Source organism: Coenobita brevimanus, chromosome 21 (assembly GCF_032717465.1).
Source record: "Coenobita brevimanus isolate Jiangsu-jjx chromosome 21, ASM3271746v2, whole genome shotgun sequence".
In the NCBI taxonomy this organism is placed as follows: domain Eukaryota; kingdom Metazoa; phylum Arthropoda; class Malacostraca; order Decapoda; family Coenobitidae; genus Coenobita; species Coenobita brevimanus.
Window position 1 is genome coordinate 37393093 of NC_136974.1, and position 20903 is coordinate 37413995.

The window sequence follows — 20903 nt, forward strand, 5'->3', positions numbered from 1 at the left end:
TGGGAAGAGGGCTTGTAGTGGTAGGGTTTAAGGCAATACAGTATACAGTACATCAGCCCCTTTAGTACTGTGACATCTCTGTAAATTTAAATCTCACTGTCACTAGATGATTTTGAGATAGCTTAGGAAACAGCTCATAAAGATTAGTGAGGTAGTGTAGTCCTCTGTTTCATTTTATTGTACCCGCAGAAAATAACCGAGGCCCTCCTTTGCTCCGGCCACTCTGAGGACATCAAGCTGGCCGGGGAGCTGCTGGAGACTCGGCCAGACCGCTCACCCGTCAACAACCCCTACCTGCAACAGTTACCCTTCTTGCGTGCTGTGGAGATGGTAGTGGCGGCCGCGACACACTACTGCAACTCCTCCGAGAGCCACACGGACACTGCAATGGATCTTGCCTTGTGAGAGCATTTGTATATATTGATGTATATTGTTTTTCATTGTGATTTTGAAGGCTGGGATGATGTGTGAATGATTGTTTGGGTTACATCACTGGGCTATATGTGTATTGGTTTTCTATTTTTCATACTGTTTTGTTGTTCTTATTGTAGTAATGACTGGTACACTGTATATGTTTTCTGTCAGTCTGGATCATTTCCTACATGATCAGTATCTTCAAAGTTTATACAAGAGCAAAGTAATATGTTTCTTGGTAGCTGCTTGGTAGGACAAGTGATTTTAAAGAAATTTACATCTGATGGTATGTGTGTTTTCATTTTTCTGTTTTTGGCTCTTGTCCATCCAACTGAAATACAGGAAAATTGGGTTTGGATGGATGTTAGATGGATAGAGTAGGCTGGATGTCAGGTGGATGGGGTAGGATGGATGTTAGATGGATAGAGTAGGCTGGATGTTAGATGGATAGAGTAGGATGGATGTCAGGTGGATGGGGTAGGATGGATGTCAGGTGGATGGGGTAGGATGGATGTCAGGTGGATGGGGTAGGATGGATGTTAGATGGATAGAGTAGGATGGATGTCAGGTGGATGGGGTAGGATGGATGTTAGATGGATAGAGTAGGATGGATGTCAGGTGGATGGGGTAGGATGGATGTCAGGTGGATGGGGTAGGATGGATGTCAGGTGGATGGGGTAGGATGGATGTCAGGTGGATGGGGTAGGATGGATGTCAGGTGGATGGGGTAGGATGGATGTCAGGTGGATGGGGTAGGATGGATGTCAGGTGGATGGGGTAGGATGGATGTCAGGTGGATGGGATAGGATGGATGTCAGGTGGATGGGGTAGGTTGGATGTAAGATGGATGGGGTAGGATGGATGTAAGATGGATGGGGTTGGATGGATGTAAGATGGATGGGGTAGGATGGATGTAAGATGGATGGGGTAGGATGGATGTAAGATGTATGGTGTAGGATGGATGGGGTAGGATGTATGTAAGATGTATGGTGTAGGATGGATGGTAGATGGATGGGGTAGGATGGATGAAGGAATGAGGTAGAGCCAGGATTCTGATGCCTTACGTGGTGTGTGTATGAGTGTCTGATCCATATCACTGGGCCTGCTGTTGATAATTTTCTCTCCATTGTTCTTTCTCATTTCATTCTTTCTAGAACCTGCCTCACAGCATCCATAGGTGGAAAAATTAGTCAGGATGACGATGTAAAAGTATTGTTGATGTCTCTGTTACATTTTTTTGTTTGGAGGATCTGAGGGTAATTTTATTATTGAAGTTAGTGTAATGGTAAGCTGTAGTTATATGAGATTTTTTTTTACATTTTTAGGCTGTGTTTGCGGTTGATTGAGTGTGAGAATGAGGACATAAAGAGAGAGAAAGACCTCATCACAGCACTTCAAATCCTTCCTGACTTTGCCATCCACAAGCTGCCTCTGCAAGGTAAGGTGTCACTTAACTCATTAATTGTGAAATATGTCACCTGCTTTTGCATAAAATGTTGGCTAACAGCAGATTATTTCATTGTAGCTGCTTTGAGAAATCTAGGGTACCAGAGAGAGAGAGTTATTGTAGTCAACAGTTTAACCAAGAAAAAACTCAGTGAAATAAGAAGGTTAAATTCTGTGTCTTCACATTAAACAATTGTACTATGTAGGTAGTATTGTGTCTGTATTTTTATTATTATTCACTCACTTAATGTAGGGCTGCTCTCGGGTGTCTGCCCTGTCCTCTCCTCCATCCTTGTTTCCTTCCATCTTCATCTGTCTTTTTTTCATTCTTTTCCTTCTGCCCACGGGTGACTTTACATTCCCTCTTCTGTCTTTCATTCCTTCATTCTTTCCTCTCCCTTCTGTCTGTGGGTGACTCCACACTGAGTGACAAGCCAAATGGTTTCCTGTACACCAGGAAACCATTTACTATGCTGGGTAGTAACCATATAACCAAATTTTTGTGCCTGGTGGTTTAGTGGGTAATTATTGTGCTCCAGTCGGATTGAACCGGTGAAGATTTATATCCAAGGGGTGATTGGGGTTTATTGCTCATGTAATGCCACTCAGGGATGAGTGAGGCTGGTCATTCTCATCTTAAATGTCAGGACCAACTGCCTAGCCCTGGGCTTCTACGCTTCTCATGGGGCAACATAGGATTGGATGATGGATGGATGGATGGATATATTCCTGAAAGGCTTTTAGTACTGACTCTATAGTAATCCTCTGCCAGTTGATATTCTGATGCACATAGAAAGAACTAGAGGGCAAAAATGTACTTTATTTAGATTCAAGAAGATAACAAGGAAGTGAATATCAAATTTACCTTGGTGATTAAAAGATACTTAGGTACATTACAACCTCCAAGTTTACATCCTCTAGGCAGTTGAGAGCCATTCATCCATCCATCCATTCATTCATTTATTTATTCATACAGTTCGTCTATGTGAGGATCGTCTGGGTCTGATCTCTGAGTGTTTGAGTGCCAAGAAGGGTGGCTACCGTCACTGGTCTCGTTTGCTTCATCTGGCATCACTGTTACGGGTGTGTGGCGATGACACCAGGGCACGACAGGCTCGGGTACTCTCACTCGTCGCTCAGGCTGCGCTCAAGGTAGGTGGAGGTGATAGTTTGGTGTACAGATTGTCTCCATTTTGCATCATCATCCAGATTTTTCTTTTCCCATGTAAGAATGAGGTGAGGTTGAAGCTTTGCCACTAAGTAAAAACAGAAGGTAGTCTTGTTTGCATCATCATGCGGACCTCATTTCCCACCCAAGAATGGGATGAGGTAGGTTGAAGTTTTGCCAGTAAGTGAAACTGGAAGGTGAGAGAATGCAAGTTCCTGCCACCCCCCCACTCCATCCTTTTACATAGGTCCACAGGAAACACCCTTACTGCTTATGTTTTAAGGTTACATTGACATTAATAAATGGTTTCTTTTTTATATGGACTCATTTATGGAAAACTCAGCTTCATGTAATCTCTGAAAAATTAACCTCAGAGTATCCTTCTGTATATTTCTAGAATTTTTTTGCATTTCTAAACTTTCATTAGCTCACTGTTGTTTTCTCGTGCTTTTTTGAGTTTATGGATACAAGGCAGAAGGGGGAATATTGGGATATCCTCACATAGATTAGCATCATTTGTTGACGTTTTTGCTGAGCTGTGTTTTATGTAAAGTTGGCTCTACTTGCACCTTTCATATTTGCTTATTTGTCATTCATGGTTTTAGTTATTTCACAGATTTGTGGTTGCTGTTCTGTATCTGTTATTTAAATTCAGTTGGTTGGGAAAGGAGGTCTGGATGATGGTGATAATGATGATGATGATAATGTTGTTGCTGTCGTGGGAATTTGTGCTAAAAGAGTTGTTGCTGCTGCTGCCATACTATATACAGTATAGTACATATTCATACATCCCTAACATGGTGAGTACACAGTTACTCTGCATTTTCATTTTACATTACATCTAATCTTATTACTGTACTGTTCATTTTATACATGTCTGTATATATTTATACATGTTGTACCATCTGTTTATAATGTTGAAGGGAAGGGAGAGGAATTAGCTGTAAAGTTGTGCATAATTCTGATTAATGACTGTGGATACTTGGTGTGGTTATCAGCAAAGTGTGGAATAAATTTAGGTCATAGGAAAAAATTACCTTCCATGAGGGGTAGTGGCAGTTTTCAGTATTGGCAGGAGTTTTGGATGCCTAGCCCCTATAAATTTCAAGATTATATGTACTGTGGTGCATCTGTTTCATACATTTTCACTTTTTTTTTTTTTACTGAAACCATGGAACTAGCAAATCAACACCACTTCAAATAGATGTGGTTCATATTTGTTTACGTTCAGGGGAGGGTTGGGATTTGTTGCTTATGTAATTCCACTCAGGGATTGTAACTGGTCTCCTTAAATATCTGGACTGAGTAGCCTAGCCCAGGGCCTCTATACTCTTGATGGGTCAGATAGAATAATAATGGATAGGTATATGTTTTTTTTTTTTTTCAAGCCATTCCTGTTTCTATGTTTTGATCCTTCTCATGCCTTTTAAATGGTGGGGCTTTTGTTTAGCATGGTGATAATGATGATGATGATGATGATGATGAAGCTGATATTTTGAAGTGGGGGGGGGGAGAGAAAGACACACACACTGTTTCTTCCTACACATTTACTTCATTCTACATTATTGCCATTTCAGTTAGGGCAGATCCCACACGAGAAGATGATTTGCACATACATGATACAGTAGTTTGGGTTTACATGTTCATTATAGCTCGTACAAATGCTAACACAATAAAAAATATTCAGCCTGTGTCCTAGCATCATGAAACAATTGGAGGAAATAGGTTAAAATTGAAGGAAATTGGTTGAAAGTGAAGGAAATCGATTGAAATTGAAGGAAATGGGTTGAAATTGAAGGAAATTGGTTGAAATTGAAGGAAATTGGTTGACCGGTTAAATCAGTGCCACCACGAGAGGGCACTCCCCTCCAGCACCAGAGGGATTGACAAAGGCTACACCTAACCGCCCGTCCAGTTTGAAAAGTTTAAATTGTCTGGTTGTAGCAAAATGGATTAAAAAGACATCATCTCAGTTAAGTGGTTGGTTGGTTTGTGGAAAGTGAGCAAATACAAAAATCTTAAATCATAAGTAGCATACATTGTTGTGGGGAAAAAAAAAAAATGCTTTGTCCAGCTGGAGTAAATGCTTCATACACCTTTTGATATGCAGGGCGGTCCATATATAATGCTCCATGTCCACTCCACTGGGCGATTTCTTGTGTGTTGTGGGGGCAGCTCAGCCACTGTTATTGATATCTACCCTGCATCATGTATTCATTCCCTACTCCGAATGCCACAACTACACCCACACTAGCAGACTGAGCCATCCCCACAACACATAGGATACTGCAAATACTGCCAGCATTGAGTTTCTAGTGGAGTTCTATTTACAGACCAGCCTGTATTTCCTACATCCATGATGGCCCTCAGGGAGAATGGGGTACAGTATTTGAGACTATTCGCTCTAACTCTACACATTTAATAACAACAGACAGCAGGAAGAACGGGGATATATAAAAAAAAATATATAGAAAAAACTGTATCTATAAATACTGACAACTTAACAATTATACATTTGCTGTTGACTGCATTGTTGACAGTCTGGCATATTTGCTGCAGTCACAGGAATTCACAGTGACTTGTGTGTCAGGGATGGGTTCTAAAAGTATTGCAACTTTTTTTTATACATGTGGTGCTGTAAATTGGCAGATCATCTTTATATGCATAATTGAAACCTTAAGTGATGCTATTTCTGTCATTTGCATAGAAGTTAACAGAAAAAAGGGTGATACATAGCATGAACTTCTACAGTCATCAGGCAAATTGGAACCAATACATACTTTAGCACATACTTGTGCTAACTTTATACTATGCATGGATGTGTTTGAATGTGTTTTGAAAATTGAGTTAATTCTTGTGACTTTTTTTATTTTATATATATATTTATACCAGTATATATATATATATAGTATATATTAGCATTTTAGATTCTGAATGTGGGGAGTTTTTCTTGGTATGTTTCAGTAATTGCATACTGCTCTAAAAGCCTGGTAGAAATCACCAACGTGACCTGCACGTTGAAAGTCTTTAGTTATCCCTGCACTTTTTTCATGTGTGTTTTTGTCGCTGAAAGTCTTTTATTTTTATACTTTCTTTCATGTTTATTTATATATGTAGGTGGTGAGAAAAATAGCTTTAGATTCACTTGGAAATGGTGTCATCCATACTTAAGCTGCCCCTTATTGCACACTGAGAACCACAACCAATCTACATCCTGCACTGAACCAACACAAAGCAGATGATCCCCATAAGGACCCTCTCACACTTTACTAGATGTCTGTGTTTTCATTCTTTTTTAATTTCCCGACCTGCGGTTAAAAAAAAAGAAAGAAAGGGAACTGTTCTACCGTGCATTTGTTTCAGCACTTAAGGAGGAGGATAACTTGTGAATTCTTCAGCTTTTCTATTCTCTTCCTGTTGTGGTAATATTTTATTTCAGTTCTGCAGACACTTTGCTGCATTCCATAATTATTTTCATGCCCCACACAAGGTTTCCGATTTCTCAATGTACACGTCATTGTAGAATCGCATAGACAGCCGCTTCCAGTTCATAGCACGAGATGCCTGAAGTCTCCCACACCTGTAGAGGGCTTGGATTGCCTCTTCACCAAGCCGTTGACTCCAGATATTGATGTCTGAGACTTCCCCAACAAACTGTGAGGTTGAGTCAAAGTCGGTGAGGTCGGGTAGCAGTGTCTGACCTATCACAGTCAGTCCCCCTCCTGGTAGTGCCTCTTGACCCAGCATCACCCCAGTTAAAGTGCCCACCAGCTGGCCGTTCACAAACACGGAAGTTTGGTGATCCAGGGCACTCCAGGAGAAGGCCAAGTGGTACCACTGATTTGGTTGGAAATTGTAGGGTAATTTCTTAAAGTTAAAGTCTTGTCCTTCCTCAGCCACTGCTTTACTGGGGCCCTCTGGTTCAGTGTTTAGGATTCTTGTAGGATCAACGGTGAAGACCCTCTCCTTTACCTGCTCCTGTGATGAGTACTGTTCCTGCATCCATTTCTGAGCCTCTTCTTGTGTGCTGACATAGTGAACAGGTTGTGGGAGGAGCCCTTGTTTGATCAGCTCATCTGGATCTGCACTGAATACAATCTTATCCCCTTGGTCGTGGCGGGAGGTTGGGTCGGACTTAGGGAGGGAGATGGGGCGAGGCAGGTCAAGGGGGGTAAGGTAGTGTGGTGGTAGCTGTTCATGGTAGAGATGTGCAGGTGCCTGGTAGTGACCTGCTGATGAGGGTTCATCTTGGACACTGAGCACCCCAGGAGAGTCATAAAGCTCATCCACTGAAAACACTGTGTCCTCACCATTCTCAGCAGGATGGTAATGCTTGCTTCCCTCACTGTTGACTTTGGCTTCTGCAGCTGAGCTTGGTATTTTCCCGTCCAGGTTGTGATGAGTGTTAGCTGGATGGGTGACTTGATGTGCATTGGAAAAGTTTTGTAAACCATCCTTTTGTTCATCTGTGTATACATCAGGTTCCTGTGCTGGGGGTTGATTTAGTGTCTCTGCTAGCTTGACATGAAGAGGCTTTGGCAGGAGGAGAACAGTGCCTTCCTCAAACACTAGTGGTTTGCTTGATTCTTCAGCAGATCTCAGGACAGTGTCAGCAGTTGAGGAAACGAGGATGTCACTTTGTTCACCTGAAGTTCGTAGAGGAGGAATATCTATCCTCTCCTTGGATGTTGTTGGTGCTTTTGAAGATGGAAAGACAAAGTCTGGGATAGTATAGCGAGTTTGAGAGGAGGATGTGGTTCCCTTAATGTTGTCTGACTTTACATTTTCAGGCGCTGAAGATTTTTTGGGTTGACTCTCACTTTGAGCTTCCCCATTTCCTGGTTTTAGTACAGTGTATACCTGGCCTTCAGTGCCTTTATCTGCTTCTGGCTTCACATAAATCATCCCAGCGGCATCTTCTGATATGGGGATGTCGCTGCGGGAAGGTGTTGGTGGCAGTGGCTCCTCGGTTGGTGGTATGACGGCCTCAGTCTCCTTGATGATTCCTGGGGCCAGAGTTTCCTTAACTCCCTCCTCTGGCCACTCAGTGTACTTGGTGGTAAATCTTTCATTCAGGGTGGTACTGCTGCTTCTGCTACTTGTGGTCTCAATGTCATTCTCATTAGTTTCATCCTCTTTCGCTGAATGAACAACTGCAGCAGGTGTGGAGGAAGATAAAAATGCCTCCTGTTCCTGATAGTGTTGGTACATGGCATTAAATGCCTCCACATTGGTGATCGGTATTGAGTAAACAACTGCTGTGTCTCCATCCTTAACTAGTGGGCCGCGGTTCATGGCCCGGTGAAATTCGTCAACGTGGTAGGGCATGATTTCCACTGACCTGTGCTTACTTATGGCATTTAGGACTCCACTTGGCCCACTTGGTTGCTGCGGCTTGCTTGGGTGTTTTTCCTGGTATCCGAGGGTTTTGTGTTGCTTCTGGATTGACCCACCACTTGTCCAGATTGAAACCTTGGAATTCTGGCCAGTGATTTTGGGTTTTTCTGTTGGTGGGTCCTGTGGGAGTGGCTGGAATGAGGGCAGGCTGGTTAGCTTGGTTGATGCCTGTTTTTTTGGGGTAGCTGGAGGTGTTGTCCTGGGAGTAGTTGATGTGGTGGTAGTAGTAGTAGTAGTGGTTGTGGTGGTGGTTGTGGTTTTAGTAGTTGGGGCAGGTTTTGTATGAGGTCTGGCAGTTGTGGTTGTAGTTGTTTCAGGTGTTGTATTTATAGGTGGCACAGAGGGGTTGGTTGTTGGTCTTGGTGAAGTCTGGTTGCTGTGATGTTGTGCCATGCCAGGGTTCTTGATGAGCTTCCACAGAGGCATCCTGGTGACAAGGTGGGATGGAGAGCTGTTGTGACGAGGCGGAAGATCTTTACGGCTCGTTGGTTTTCTTGGCGGTTGAGTTGTGGGAGGGGCAGTAAAGCGGCGGGTGGTGTAACGGGAGCTCTTGTATGGAACGGACGTGGTTTGGACTGTCTTGAAGGGGATTGCAGTGGTTTTGTAAGGCAGTGAGGTAATCTTGAGTGGGATTGAGGTGGTGGGGGCACTGGTGTAAGGGATGGAAGTTGCCTTGACTGGGGTCGATGCAGCTGGGGTGTGCTTGGAAGTCTGGACTGGGACATGAAATCTTTTAGGGGAAATTGTTGTTGGCTTTCCACGGGTTGATGCCTGCGTTGTTGGGAACTCTGTCGTCATGTAGTGTGGTGGGATTGGTGGTCGAGGGGTTGAAGTAGTGACAGGTCTGGATGGGGACCTTGGGGGTTGAACTACAGTGAAAACTGGTCTGACACGCTGCGGTCTCCAATTGTCGTCATTCAGCTTCACCTCTGTTACTTGGGCTGACCAGGAACCTGAGCTACCTGAGTCTGATGTTCTCCTGTTATTGCTGGTACTTACTGGGATGCTAATTGTTTGATCTCCTTTGTCCACTGTTGGTGTCTCCTTTGTGTCCCATATGGGAGACCACTGGTGAGGGGACTGGGGGATGGTCTGCTTTTGTGCCGCTGCGGGAATGTTCCAATTAAAGAAAACAAAGTCATCATCTCCTGAAGGCTCGGTGATGATCCTGGGTTCGGGGTTAATCTGACGGTGCTCGTATGGTTTAGATGGTTGACGTTCAGCAAGATGGCGCTCATAAGGATCACTCTCCAACATGGTTAACTCGTAAGGCACATTAGTCCAGTCATTGTAGGATTCTGAGCGGGAGAGACCCTGACGTGTAGCCAGGAGGTGCAGGCTGTCTTGGCCACCGGAGGAGGGTGCCGCTTCTAGGTCTGCCACACCCATCTGATCCACGTCAACAAAGCCATAGGGAGTCCAGGTGTCATAGGAGCGCCCCCTTCTTGAGTCGGCGAGAATATCAACAATGTCCCCAAGTCCCCCACTGTAGTCTTTGGCATCCCGCTTTGTCCTGACCTCAGCTGGTGACCAGTGAGTGCGAGGATGCCGGTCAACTTGGTCTAGAAGGTAGGGAGGGGCGGCAGTCGGACCACCCCACAGGACCCCCAAACCATCATGCCGCAGGAAGAATGCTGTTTGGGTCCTTGCATCGGGTGAAACGACGGTGAGGATCGGAGCCACGCCATGTGGGAAGTTTGTGACGTTGACCCAAGCAGAGAGGGTGAGGGCTGGCAGAGAGGGTGGGGGTGTCATCAGACGGGCGTACCCTCCAGTCTTGCCCAGCACCAGGCGGTAGTTTGTGGGGCGGGATGACTGGTTGAGCTGGGACGTGTGGACCTCTTGTGCCAACACACCCACACACGTTGTTACCACCAGCCTGGCAGGGAGAAAGGATATGATTAGTTCTTGTCTTGTCTCGTTATTTAAAACATTATTTTTTTCTGTATTCTGTCCACTTTACATTGGCCTCAAATTTCCATCTCTCCGTCATCAGTGCCAAGTTGCAACAAATGAGATGTGATCCTAGTTACAAAAAAGTGTTATGGGAAGGATGCAGAGTTGTAGTTCAGTATTGTTTTATTCTGCCACGGAGGTGTAAAAGAGAGTAACACCAGAATATGGTGCCCGTCACCTTCTGCCATTTAGCAGTGGGAAATAAGCAGCAAAATGACAAAAATCTCAGCCAAGCTAAGGTAGACAAACTGTACCTTGAATCACAAAGTCATGTATATAAAAGTTATAAAGAAAGGAAGGGACAAAACAGAAAATAGGGACGGAAAAATGATGGTTTGTGTAGCAACATCTCGCCTAATGTTAAACTCTCGAGTCTGATGATGTACATTAAATTACCGTATATTCTTGCTTCCTCCAGATGATTTCATTGAGCCAAGAGGGAGAAATCAGATTGTAGAAGGGTTGGTGGAGACTGTTTGTAACCTCGCCTTTACGAGGGTTTCTCCGTAGTTAATAAAATTGGCTGAAGGTAGTAAGAATAGTAGAAAGTTGTAGTAGTAGTGGTAGTATCCCCAGGCTCATCTGAAATCTGATACCGTTAGAATTCACACTGAAGGTGCCCTTCTCTAGCTTTTCACCATCCTTCTTTTGGGAGATAGGGAGGAAATTGAGGGACATTTGTAAAACGAGGCAGTGGAGCCATATAGTTGTTTCAGTGCCACCGTATGTCGGGATCCCTCTCCAGCACCTTGAAATGGGGTAAAGCAAATATGGACAGTAATTGTACCTGGAACTTTTTTCTCCTTTGATTTATGTCCCAAATAACCCACTTTTCCCATGAGAATGTGAAAACATAGGTTAGAATGGTAATATGAACATGAGAAGATAAAACCATGATGATTTTTTTTTTTTTTCGTAAAGTCATGTTCTGTTTTTAGCTACTGCCTCTGATTATTAATTTAATATGAGCTACTGATATTGATTATTATTATTTAGTTTTAGATTTTTTTCATTTTTCAACCTCAGTTTTCATAGTTATGTGCTGAGAAATGAAACTCAGACGGAAGGATGGCTAAACTGCTCAAAGAATACCAGCCGGGCCGTGTATTTTCCCAGCGTTATTGCAGAAAATTGGTGTTAAGCTTGGGATTCCTGCCATTGTTTGGTGAGAACGACCCTGAGCGGCCTCACTAGGGAAGATATCAGTGCTAATGTAATGGATGGGCCATTGTGTTGTACCAAACGCCGAGGGATGTTGGAAAGAGGTGCCTTCATGTGGTGGCACTGATTCAACCATGCGGCTCTACTGCGGTTACACTAAAGTCCCTCGGTAACTTCTCAACTTCCCAAGAGGAGGACGGTGAGACTGCTAGAGGGCAAGTTAAACCCGAGTCCTGCAGTCCACTGGGTTCACGTTCAGATGAGCCTGAGGTTAGAACGACTACTGCCACTATTTCCAGGGGCCGGATTCACAAACCGACTTGAATTCACTCCCACTCGTAAATCAGACTTTGATTCACAAGAACAACGAAAGACATGGGAGGCATCTGTGGTTTATTTTCCTTGTCCTTCCTGTCTCTTAAGGGGTGGCCACAAACAAATCACCTCCATGTCACACCGTCCTCTGCCGCCAGGAGGGAGAGCGTGGGTTTAAAGCTAATTACGAGAAGGAAAGAAGTCCCAGGGAAATGAAAAAAATAATAATAATAATAAACCAGAAAATTAACAACATGGGGTGCAAACGGATGACAAAAAAGTACGCGATGTAGGAAGGTGAAAACCATGGTGTAAAGGAGAGGTGAAAAAATGGTGAAAATGTACAGGAAAAGGAAGGGAACGAAAAGCAGAGGAAAAAAGGGCCAGAAGAGGAAGTACCCAGATTATGAAAAAGAAGACAAGATGAAAAAAAGGCGGGAAAACACGGGAGAATTAAACGGAGGAAGAGCGCGATTTATTGGAAGGAAGAAGCTCATGGAAACACACACACACACACACACACACACACGAGAAAGATGAAGAACAGGAAGGAAATGATAAAAAAAAAAAAAAAAGAAAGAAAGAAAGGAAGGATGTGGGATTTAGAGTGTGTTGTGGGTTGTTGGTGAAAGTCGGGTTTAGGCTCGTCATCCCTTATGTATTTTTTTTTTCTTATTAATGGCGGGAAATGCCTCCCACCGCGTCACTACCCGCTAGAGGCGTACGTAACCGGAGAGGAAGAATATTGCAACTTAAATCACAACTATACTTTCTTTTAGCTCACTTCTTAGAAATATCGGGTTACTGGAGGAGAAATTGGAACCTGTTACTTCTTATCCTGTCTGTATCATCGCGTAGCTACCTGGAGGCGGACACACCCATGCCCGCCCCCCTGCACTGACCTACCTTATTTGAATTTCGGATTATTTAATGTGTATATTGTGTAGCATTGTCCCCCCCCCAAAAAAAAAAGGGGGGGGGCTTGTTTCCACCCTGACTCCCCATCGATAGTGACTGACTTCGCCACTGAAGTTGTTTTCTCTCCAAAAGGCTTTACCTCTTGTCACGTTGAGAAACAGAGAATATTAGATTTATTAGAGAATATTAGCAAGAACGTTACATTATTCTTCTTAATACGTGACAGATTGTTATTTATTTATTCATTTATTTATTTACTGAACCGTGTGACGTCGGGGAGTGTGGGCACAAGAATTATCGGTTACTGCTGAATATTCGAATGTGTGTTAGGGCGCCTGAAAGGAAATGCTGGAACTCTTCATTCCAACTTTTTATTTTATTTTTGAATGGGTATCTTTGTGTACCTGTCTATCTATCTATCTGAACCAGTCTAACCATCCCTCAGTCTAACCCTCCACCAATCTGTCTCTATATCTATCTGTCTAATCTGTGTTTATATATCTATCTATCGCTGTCTCTATCTGTGTCTGTCTTTCTATCTATCTGTCTATCCATTTTCGTATGTTTACAAGTTATAATACATCCACTTTTTTTTACCTGTCGATTCGTTTTTAGTTATTTGTTTGCGATGTTGTTTTCCTTCTTGTTTACTTGTTTACCAGGGAAAGACGAGGGGGACGGGGAGGAAATCCGCCGGAAGGGAAATTGTGACGTGGGAAAGGTGGTGGTGGTGGTGGTGGTGGTGATGATGATGATGATGATGATGATGATGATGATTGTACGGTTATTGTTATGGTGCTGGTAATAGTAGTAGTAGTAGTAGTAGTAAACATAATAATAATAATAATAATAATAATAATAGTTTGATGCCTGTCTTTGCATTACTACAGAGAGAGAGAGAGAGAGAGAGAGAGAGAGAGAGAGTCAAATTGAGATGATGGGTGGGAAGAGAAATCTAGGGGAAGGGGTAGCGTCTTGTGAACCCTTGTGTGTGTGTGTGTGTGTGTGTGTGTGTGTGTGTGTGTGAGAGAGAGAGAGAGAGAGAGAGAGAGAGAGAGAGAGAGAGAGAGAGTCGATAAAGTAGGGCTTAATCCACTCACGGTGTTTTTGCGTGCGTGTGTGATTGTGTGCGTTTGTGAGTGTGATTGAGTGAGTGTTTGTGTTTGGAACTGTGTGCGCAAGTGTTTAGTATAGTCCTGTTTATGCGTGTGTGTGTGTGTGTGTGTGTGTGTGTGTGTGTGTGTGTGTGTGTGTGTGTGTGTGTGTATACCTGTTTATGCATATGGGAGTGAGATAGGGGACTTTCTCTACCCGCCAGCTACTTCCCCAGCTACACCGCTACCACAACTACCACCATTCCTACCACAACTACCACAATTCCTGCCACAACTACCTCCATTCCTACCACATCAACCACCATTCCTATCACATGTACCACCATTTCTACCACAATTACCACCATTCCAACCACAACTACCACCATTCCAACCACAACTGCCACCATTCCAACCACAGCTGCCACCATTTCTGCTACAGCTACCACCATTCCTACCACAACTACCACAATTCTTACCACAGCTACCTCCATTCCTACCACAACTACCACCATTCCTACCACACCTACCAGTTTTCCTACCACTTCTACCAGCTTACCACAACACCCTTCTTTCCTAGTGCAACTACCATCACTACCACAACTACCACTACCCCTTCAGCTACTGGCATAATCATCCCTCATACCACTATTACCAACACTACCACAACTACCACCATCGCCACCACAACCACCACACCAGACCATCTGTCACCCACTATGGTAACGCAAGATACAGGAAGTAAGAGAGTGAGAGAGTGCAAGATGTTACGAGATGTGAATGACTCTCTCTCTCTCTCTCTCTCTCTCTCTCTCTGATGAACACCAGTTGACAAATTGCAGTAGCGTTTAAGAATGTTACAGTATAATACATAACTGAAAAGTTTTGAATGGATGAGATATATACTTTTTTCCTGACAGTTAGATTTGAAAATAACACCACATCAAGAAGGTTAATTGATGTTGTAAAAGTGATGTATGGGTGTTTTTCCTAAGAGCGCGAGTCTTTTGTTTACATGTGACGTCACGGTCTATCGCGCCGTCTGATTGGCTGGCCGGGTTACCTCTTTCCCGCCAAAATGCTAGGAAACTCTCCGAATGGCTGCAATCGATTTCGGCTTTGGTTACATAGTGGACTGATTTATGTTTATTGCCACAGATATATAAAGAGATATGTGTGGAAGTATGTGTAAGTAAATATTTAATAGATTTTGTGAGAGTTAGGCTGTGTGAAGTGGGCAGTTGAGTAAGTTTTTTTAGTATATATATATATATATATATATATATATATATTTTATGCGATCGCGAAGCCGCCCAGAGAGCTTCCAGAGGCGGTCTTATGGGTTTTTATATTACGCTGGTGATTTTCTTTTCTCTTTCATTCTCTTACTGTTTTTCCTGTCCAACTTTCTCCTTGTCAGTTTTTCATAATTTTAACACACACACACACACACACACACACACACACACATGGATTTCCCCCCGTCCCTAATAATTTCGTGTGCATATTCCGTAGACTTTCTTAAAACATGTACGGAACGTGTATATGAGACTCGCCCAACCGTGAAAACAGTGTGTGTGTGTGTGTGTGTGTGTGTGTGTGTTTATTCCCTTTCTTCCACTCTCTGTATCATCCTCTTCATCCTCTCCACCTCCCGTCCTGCCCACACCACTCCATTCCACCCCTATCCATAGTCACCTCTGTTTTATCACATCCATCCTACCCCTCTATCCTGTGTTCCATCCACTGTCTTGTCAACTTCATCCTCTTCTCTCCTCTCCTCTCCTCTCCTCTCCTCCCTTCTCTTCTCTCGTATCCTCTCCTTTCCTCTCCTGTCTTCACGTCTCTTCTCTCATAATTATCTTTTCCATCATCCATTCATTCCTCCCTTTACCTACCCTTCCCACCCACTTTCCACCACCCCTCCATTCCTCCCTTTACGTACCCTTCCCACCCACCCCACCCACCTTATATCCAGCACACCCACTCACCCCACCCTCAGCCCACCTGCTATCCTCTTTACACCCACCCATCCCACCCACTTCCAGCCTTTCCCGTCCACTTTCTCATATTTTCAGTCCATCCAATATATATCCTTACCACACATCTTAGCTCTCCCATGCTGTTTAAAGTGCAGTGTAGTGTGGTTTAGTGTACTGTAGTTTTATGCAGTGTAGTGTAGTGTAGTGTAGTGTGGTGTTGTGTGGTGTAGTGTTTGTTATGTAGTGTAGTGTAGTGTAGCGTGTATAGCAGTGTAGTGTTGTTGTGTTGTTCTGTGGTGTAGTGTAGTGTAGTGTAGTGTTGTAGTGTAGTGTTGTAGTGTAGTGTGGTGTAGTGTGGTGTAGTTCTCGGGTTCATTGACACAACCCGGCTTTCACCATTGGCATGTCTCGCTGGCTGGCCTGCACGGGATGGGATGGGCTGTGCTGGGGTGGTGTCGTGTGGTGTGGTGGTGTGTGTGGTGTGGTGGTGTGTGTGGTGTGGTGGTGTGTGTGGTGTGGTGTGGTGTGTGGTATGATAGTGGTTGTGTGTAGTGTGGTGTGGTGTGGTGTGGTGCGATGGTGGTGGTGAGGTGTGTGTGATAGGTGTGATGGATGGATGTGTGTGGTAGGTGTGGTGGATGGGTGTGTGTGGTAGCAATTTGGTGGCTAGAAAAATCGGGGAGAGGTGTTTGGTAGTTTTTTATGAGCCTGACTCTGGGCATAAGTTTGGTAGCCCGTTCCTGAGGCCCAGCAGTCCTTCACAATGCCACGCTCCTTCACACGTCACCACTTCGGCACCAATACCCACCGTCCATATTGAATACGTGCTGGGACTGCCTCATTTCGGACTGGTGTATTGGTATTAGCCTTTTTTTTTTTTTTTTTTTTTTTAGGGATGTCGGCGGGTATTGTGGGAGATAAATTGATCTGTTTTAAAGAAATTCAGGAAGACTTACTTCCCTTTACTAGCCGGGATCGACATCGCGTCCTTTAGAACAGCACACTGCCTCTCTAACAACTGTGGCAAGATGGTGATAGGGTAGAGTGTGGTGGATGCAGTGTGGTGTGGTGGTGTGGTGTTGTGATTGGTGTGGTGTGGTGTGGTGTAGTGTGATGTGGTGTGTTGTGGTGGTGAGGTGTTGTGGTGTAGTGTGATGTGGTGTGGTGTGGTGGTGAGGTGTTATGGTGTGGTGTGGTAATGTGGTGCGTGGTGGGTAGGGTCGACAGTATGTGGGGGTGAATGTGTGAGCTGTGAAATGGGGAGAGGGAGGAGTGGGAGGACTTTGAGTGAGTGGGTGGATGGGATGGTGTGGGTAAGGAATGGGTGTAGTGGATGGGTGGGTAAGATGGATAGGATGTGCTGGTGTTGGGATGAGGTTATGGAGTGGGGGGTGAGGTGGGTGGGATGGGTGTATTTTGGGTGGGTGGATGGGTATGGATGGGTGTGTGGGTGGGTGGATAGGGAGTTGATGGGTGTGTGGATGGGTGGGTGAGAGGGTGTGGGTAGGTGGGGTGGGGAAGCCTCTTGTAGTGAAGGGATAAGAATTTTTAAGAACTTGTCCCCTGTGAATGATTTTCTGAAAACTAAATTATACTAGTCACGTGTCAGCCAGAAGAGAGAGAGAGAGAGAGAGAGAGAGGGGGGGGTAGGTGGTTGATTTATTTTACTAATGCAATTGAACTAAGATTGATGATGGATAGATAGACGGCTGAATAGATGAAAAAAATAATGGGGTGAATGAAACAATGGGTGAATGGGGGAGGGGGAGGGGAAGGCAGGGTGTATGGAGGGGGGAGGGGGAGGGGGAGGCAGGGTGTGTGGAGGGGGGAGGTGTGAAAAGGTAGGGTAAAGAGAAAGGTGTAGTCTTGTTGTGGTAGGGATGGTGTAGAAAGATAAATGTGGTAGGACTATATTGGTAGGGGTGGTGTAGCTGTGGTAGGGATATGTAGAAGGAGATTTGATGGGTAGATTGTGGTAGGGATATGAAAGAAATGATGATGATGATGATGATGATGACAGTGAAGGGTTTTGAATGAAATGGGATGAGACAGTGATGTTAGGGGAGAGAGAGAGAGAGAGAGAGAGAGAGAGAGAGAGAGAGAGAGGATGAGAGAGAGAGACGTGAGGAAAGAGGACGGAGGGAGGAAGTGCTATGTTTGTGTGTGTGTGTGTGTGTGTGTGTGTGTGTGTGTGTGTGTGTGGTCTGCAGTGTGAGAGTCATGTTAGTGGGTCAGTTGTACACACGCAGCCATACGCACATGCAAACACACACGCGCGCACGTACATATTGGGACATGCACCCATTCATACAAATTCTCTCTCTCTCTCTCCCATTCATACAAATTAGCTCTCTCTCTCTCTTATATATATATATATATATATATATATATATATATATATATATATATATATATATATATATATATATATATATATATATACTGTATATATGTATGTGTTTAAAAGAACAAGGAAATAGGAATAAGAGATAAAAGTGGAAATAGCATAGTGAGAGAGAAAGAGAGAGAGAGAGAAAGAGAGAGAGAGAGAGAGAGAGAGAGAGAGAGAGAGAGAGATAATATCATGACAAGTATGGTATGGAATTTTAGAAAGGAAAAATAGGGTGTGTCATGAGAAGGGAGGATGGAGGAGGAGGACGAAGAAGAAGAAGGAGAGAGAGAGAGAGTAGACAGGCAACAGACGTCTGAGTTTCTATCATCTTTCTGTAACGGGTTGTTAGGTAAGACTGCTTTCTCTCTCTCTCTCTCTCTCTCTCTCTCTCTCTCTCTCTCTCTCTCTCTCATTCCAACCTGTCATTCCTTATTTCTTCTTTGTTTCTTTATCAGTACTCGCTTCTTACCTACGTACGTATTGCACATACATTCCTTCCTCCCTCCCTTCCTCCATACCTCTCTCCCTCCCTCCCTCCCTCCCTCCCTCCCTACCTACCTACCTACCTACCTACCTACCTATCTATCTACCTACCTACCTTTTTACTTAACACCCTATCTCATTGTATATCAGTCTGTATGTTTGTGTACCTATCTGCCTACCTACCTTTCTGCTTACCTGCTTACCTATCTACATGCCATTGTGTGTGTGTGTGTGTGTGTGTGTGTGTGTGTGTGTGTGTGTGTGTGTGTGTGTGTGTGTGTCTACCCATTTACTTACGTAGGCCCTTTTCCTGTCGAGTACTTTCTCTACCCTCCTACCCTCCATTCCATTCCCTCCCTCCCTTCCTCCCTGCCTCTGATACTTTCTCTCCCCTCCCTCCCTCCCTTTTCCGATATTCTCAATTTTCTTCGTACACGTACAGTACCTCTCTCTCTCTCTCTCTCTCTCTCTCTCTCTCTCTCTCTCTCTCTCTCTCTCTCTCTCTCTCTTCCAGTCTTTCTCTCCTGTCATTTCTCTTCTCCCCTCCCTGCTCCCTCCTTCCTTCCTCCTAATCTCCCTTCGTACTTTCTCCTCCTCATCTTTCCTTCCTTCCTCCCTTAGATTTTCTTTCTCCCTCCTCCCTACTTTTCTTCCTCTGCCTTCGTCCCTTTTCCTCCTCTTCCCTCCTTCCCTTCTATACTTTCCTCCATTTCTTCTTCCCTACTTTCTTTACGTCTTCGTTCTTCCCCTCCGTCTTTCTCCCTCTTTTTTCTTTCTCTCTCCTTCCTCCATCTCAGCCCTTCCCATTCCTCCCTCCCTGACTCTCTCCTTTCATCTTTCCTCCCTTTCCTCTCCCTCCATCTTCCTCCTCTCTCCCTTTTCTCTCCCTCCATCTTCCTCCTCTCTCCCTTTTCTCTCCCTCCATCTTCCTCCTCTCTCCCTTTTCTCTCCCTCCATCTTCCTCCTCTCTCCCTTTTCTCTCCCTCCATCTTCCTCCTCTCTCCCTTTTCTCTCCCTCCATTTGTCTCGTCATCCTCCCCCCCTCCCTTTCCTCCCGCCAGTACTTTCTCTTCCTCCCCTTCCCTCCCTCCATCCCTCCTCTACTCGCCACCCCCATCTCTTTCTCCTCCCCCCGTCGTCTCTCTCTCTCTCTCTCTCTCTCTCTCTCTCTCTCTCTCTCAACAGGTGTGCTCGAGGGTGGACCTAATTAACCTCACCTGGGCAGTGGTCATACCTGGCCTGTCCCGATGTCGTAGCTAATATTACGGTACTGCTACTATCACTGCTACTACTACTACTACTACTACTACTACTACTACTACCACCACCACCACCACCACCACCACCACTACTACTACTACTACTACTACTACTATCACTACCACTGCTTCTACTACTACTACCACCACCACTACTACTGCTGTTACTACTACTACTACCACTACTAATACATGGATAAATAAATAAATAAAAAGATAACAGTAAAGGGGATACGAAGGTGTAATACTCAGAATAAATCGCCCATTCCCCGTCGTCACGCACGTTTTGAAGTGCAGTAAGGGCAAGGCGGCGGTCGAATCCTCTTCTCCCCTTCATAAATAAATCTAAGGGACATTACACCGTCCTTGGATCTGTATTCTGGTCGATTAAGGAAGCTCCGTAACACCTTTTCCTCAGCGATTTATTTTTTGGACGGCTGGTTAATATTTTGTACCTTACCTATGCAGAGTATGGCGATATTAGAGTGATTTTAGCAACACGGATGATAGGCACGTATAACAAGCAAAATAAATCGCCAAGGGAAAGACATTAAGGAGCAGATAATACACGCATTGATCCCTACTTCAGTTTTTAAGGTGTAACTTGGAGACCGTGTTAAGGTAGATGATGCTAGGGATCGAGACCTGTTTGTGTGGCTGTTGTCCCCTTTGTACACATATCCGGGTCCACTCCCCCACCTCATCCTCGCCTTCTTTCCCCTTCCCTCCCTCCCTCTCTTCCCTTCCTCTCCTTCCTTCCTTCTTCCCTCCCTTCCTTCCCTCTCCAGATTTCCTCCCCACCTTCTCTCCACTTCTCAGGTTTTCTCTTCACTCTTCTCTCCATTCCCTCCCACTTTCCTCCATAATTTTTTTCCTCCTCTCTCCCTCTTCCTTTTACCTCCCTCTCCATGTACAGGG

The 20903-nt window shown here is 44.5% G+C and overlaps 2 protein-coding genes across 2 annotated transcripts in view; one reads left to right on the forward strand and one right to left on the reverse strand.

Annotated features, from left to right (window-relative positions):
* Positions 1-20903, forward strand: part of LOC145392217 (NBAS subunit of NRZ tethering complex-like) — a 96214-nt gene that overhangs the window by 18527 nt on the left and 56784 nt on the right. Inside the window, exons 23-25 of the mRNA XM_080266669.1 lie at positions 190-401; positions 1740-1852; positions 2837-3012. Of these exons, the coding sequence (XP_080122795.1) occupies positions 190-401; positions 1740-1852; positions 2837-3012 (501 nt within the window). The remainder of the gene's footprint in view (positions 1-189; positions 402-1739; positions 1853-2836; positions 3013-20903) is intronic.
* On the reverse strand, positions 6449-12739 carry LOC145392042 (uncharacterized). Its single transcript, XM_080266499.1, has 2 exons — positions 12720-12739; positions 6449-10304 (listed from the first exon to the last, which is right to left on the reverse strand). The coding sequence occupies exons 1-2, from the start codon at positions 12737-12739 to the stop codon at positions 6503-6505; spliced, it is 3822 nt and encodes a 1273-aa protein (XP_080122625.1). The 3' UTR covers positions 6449-6502.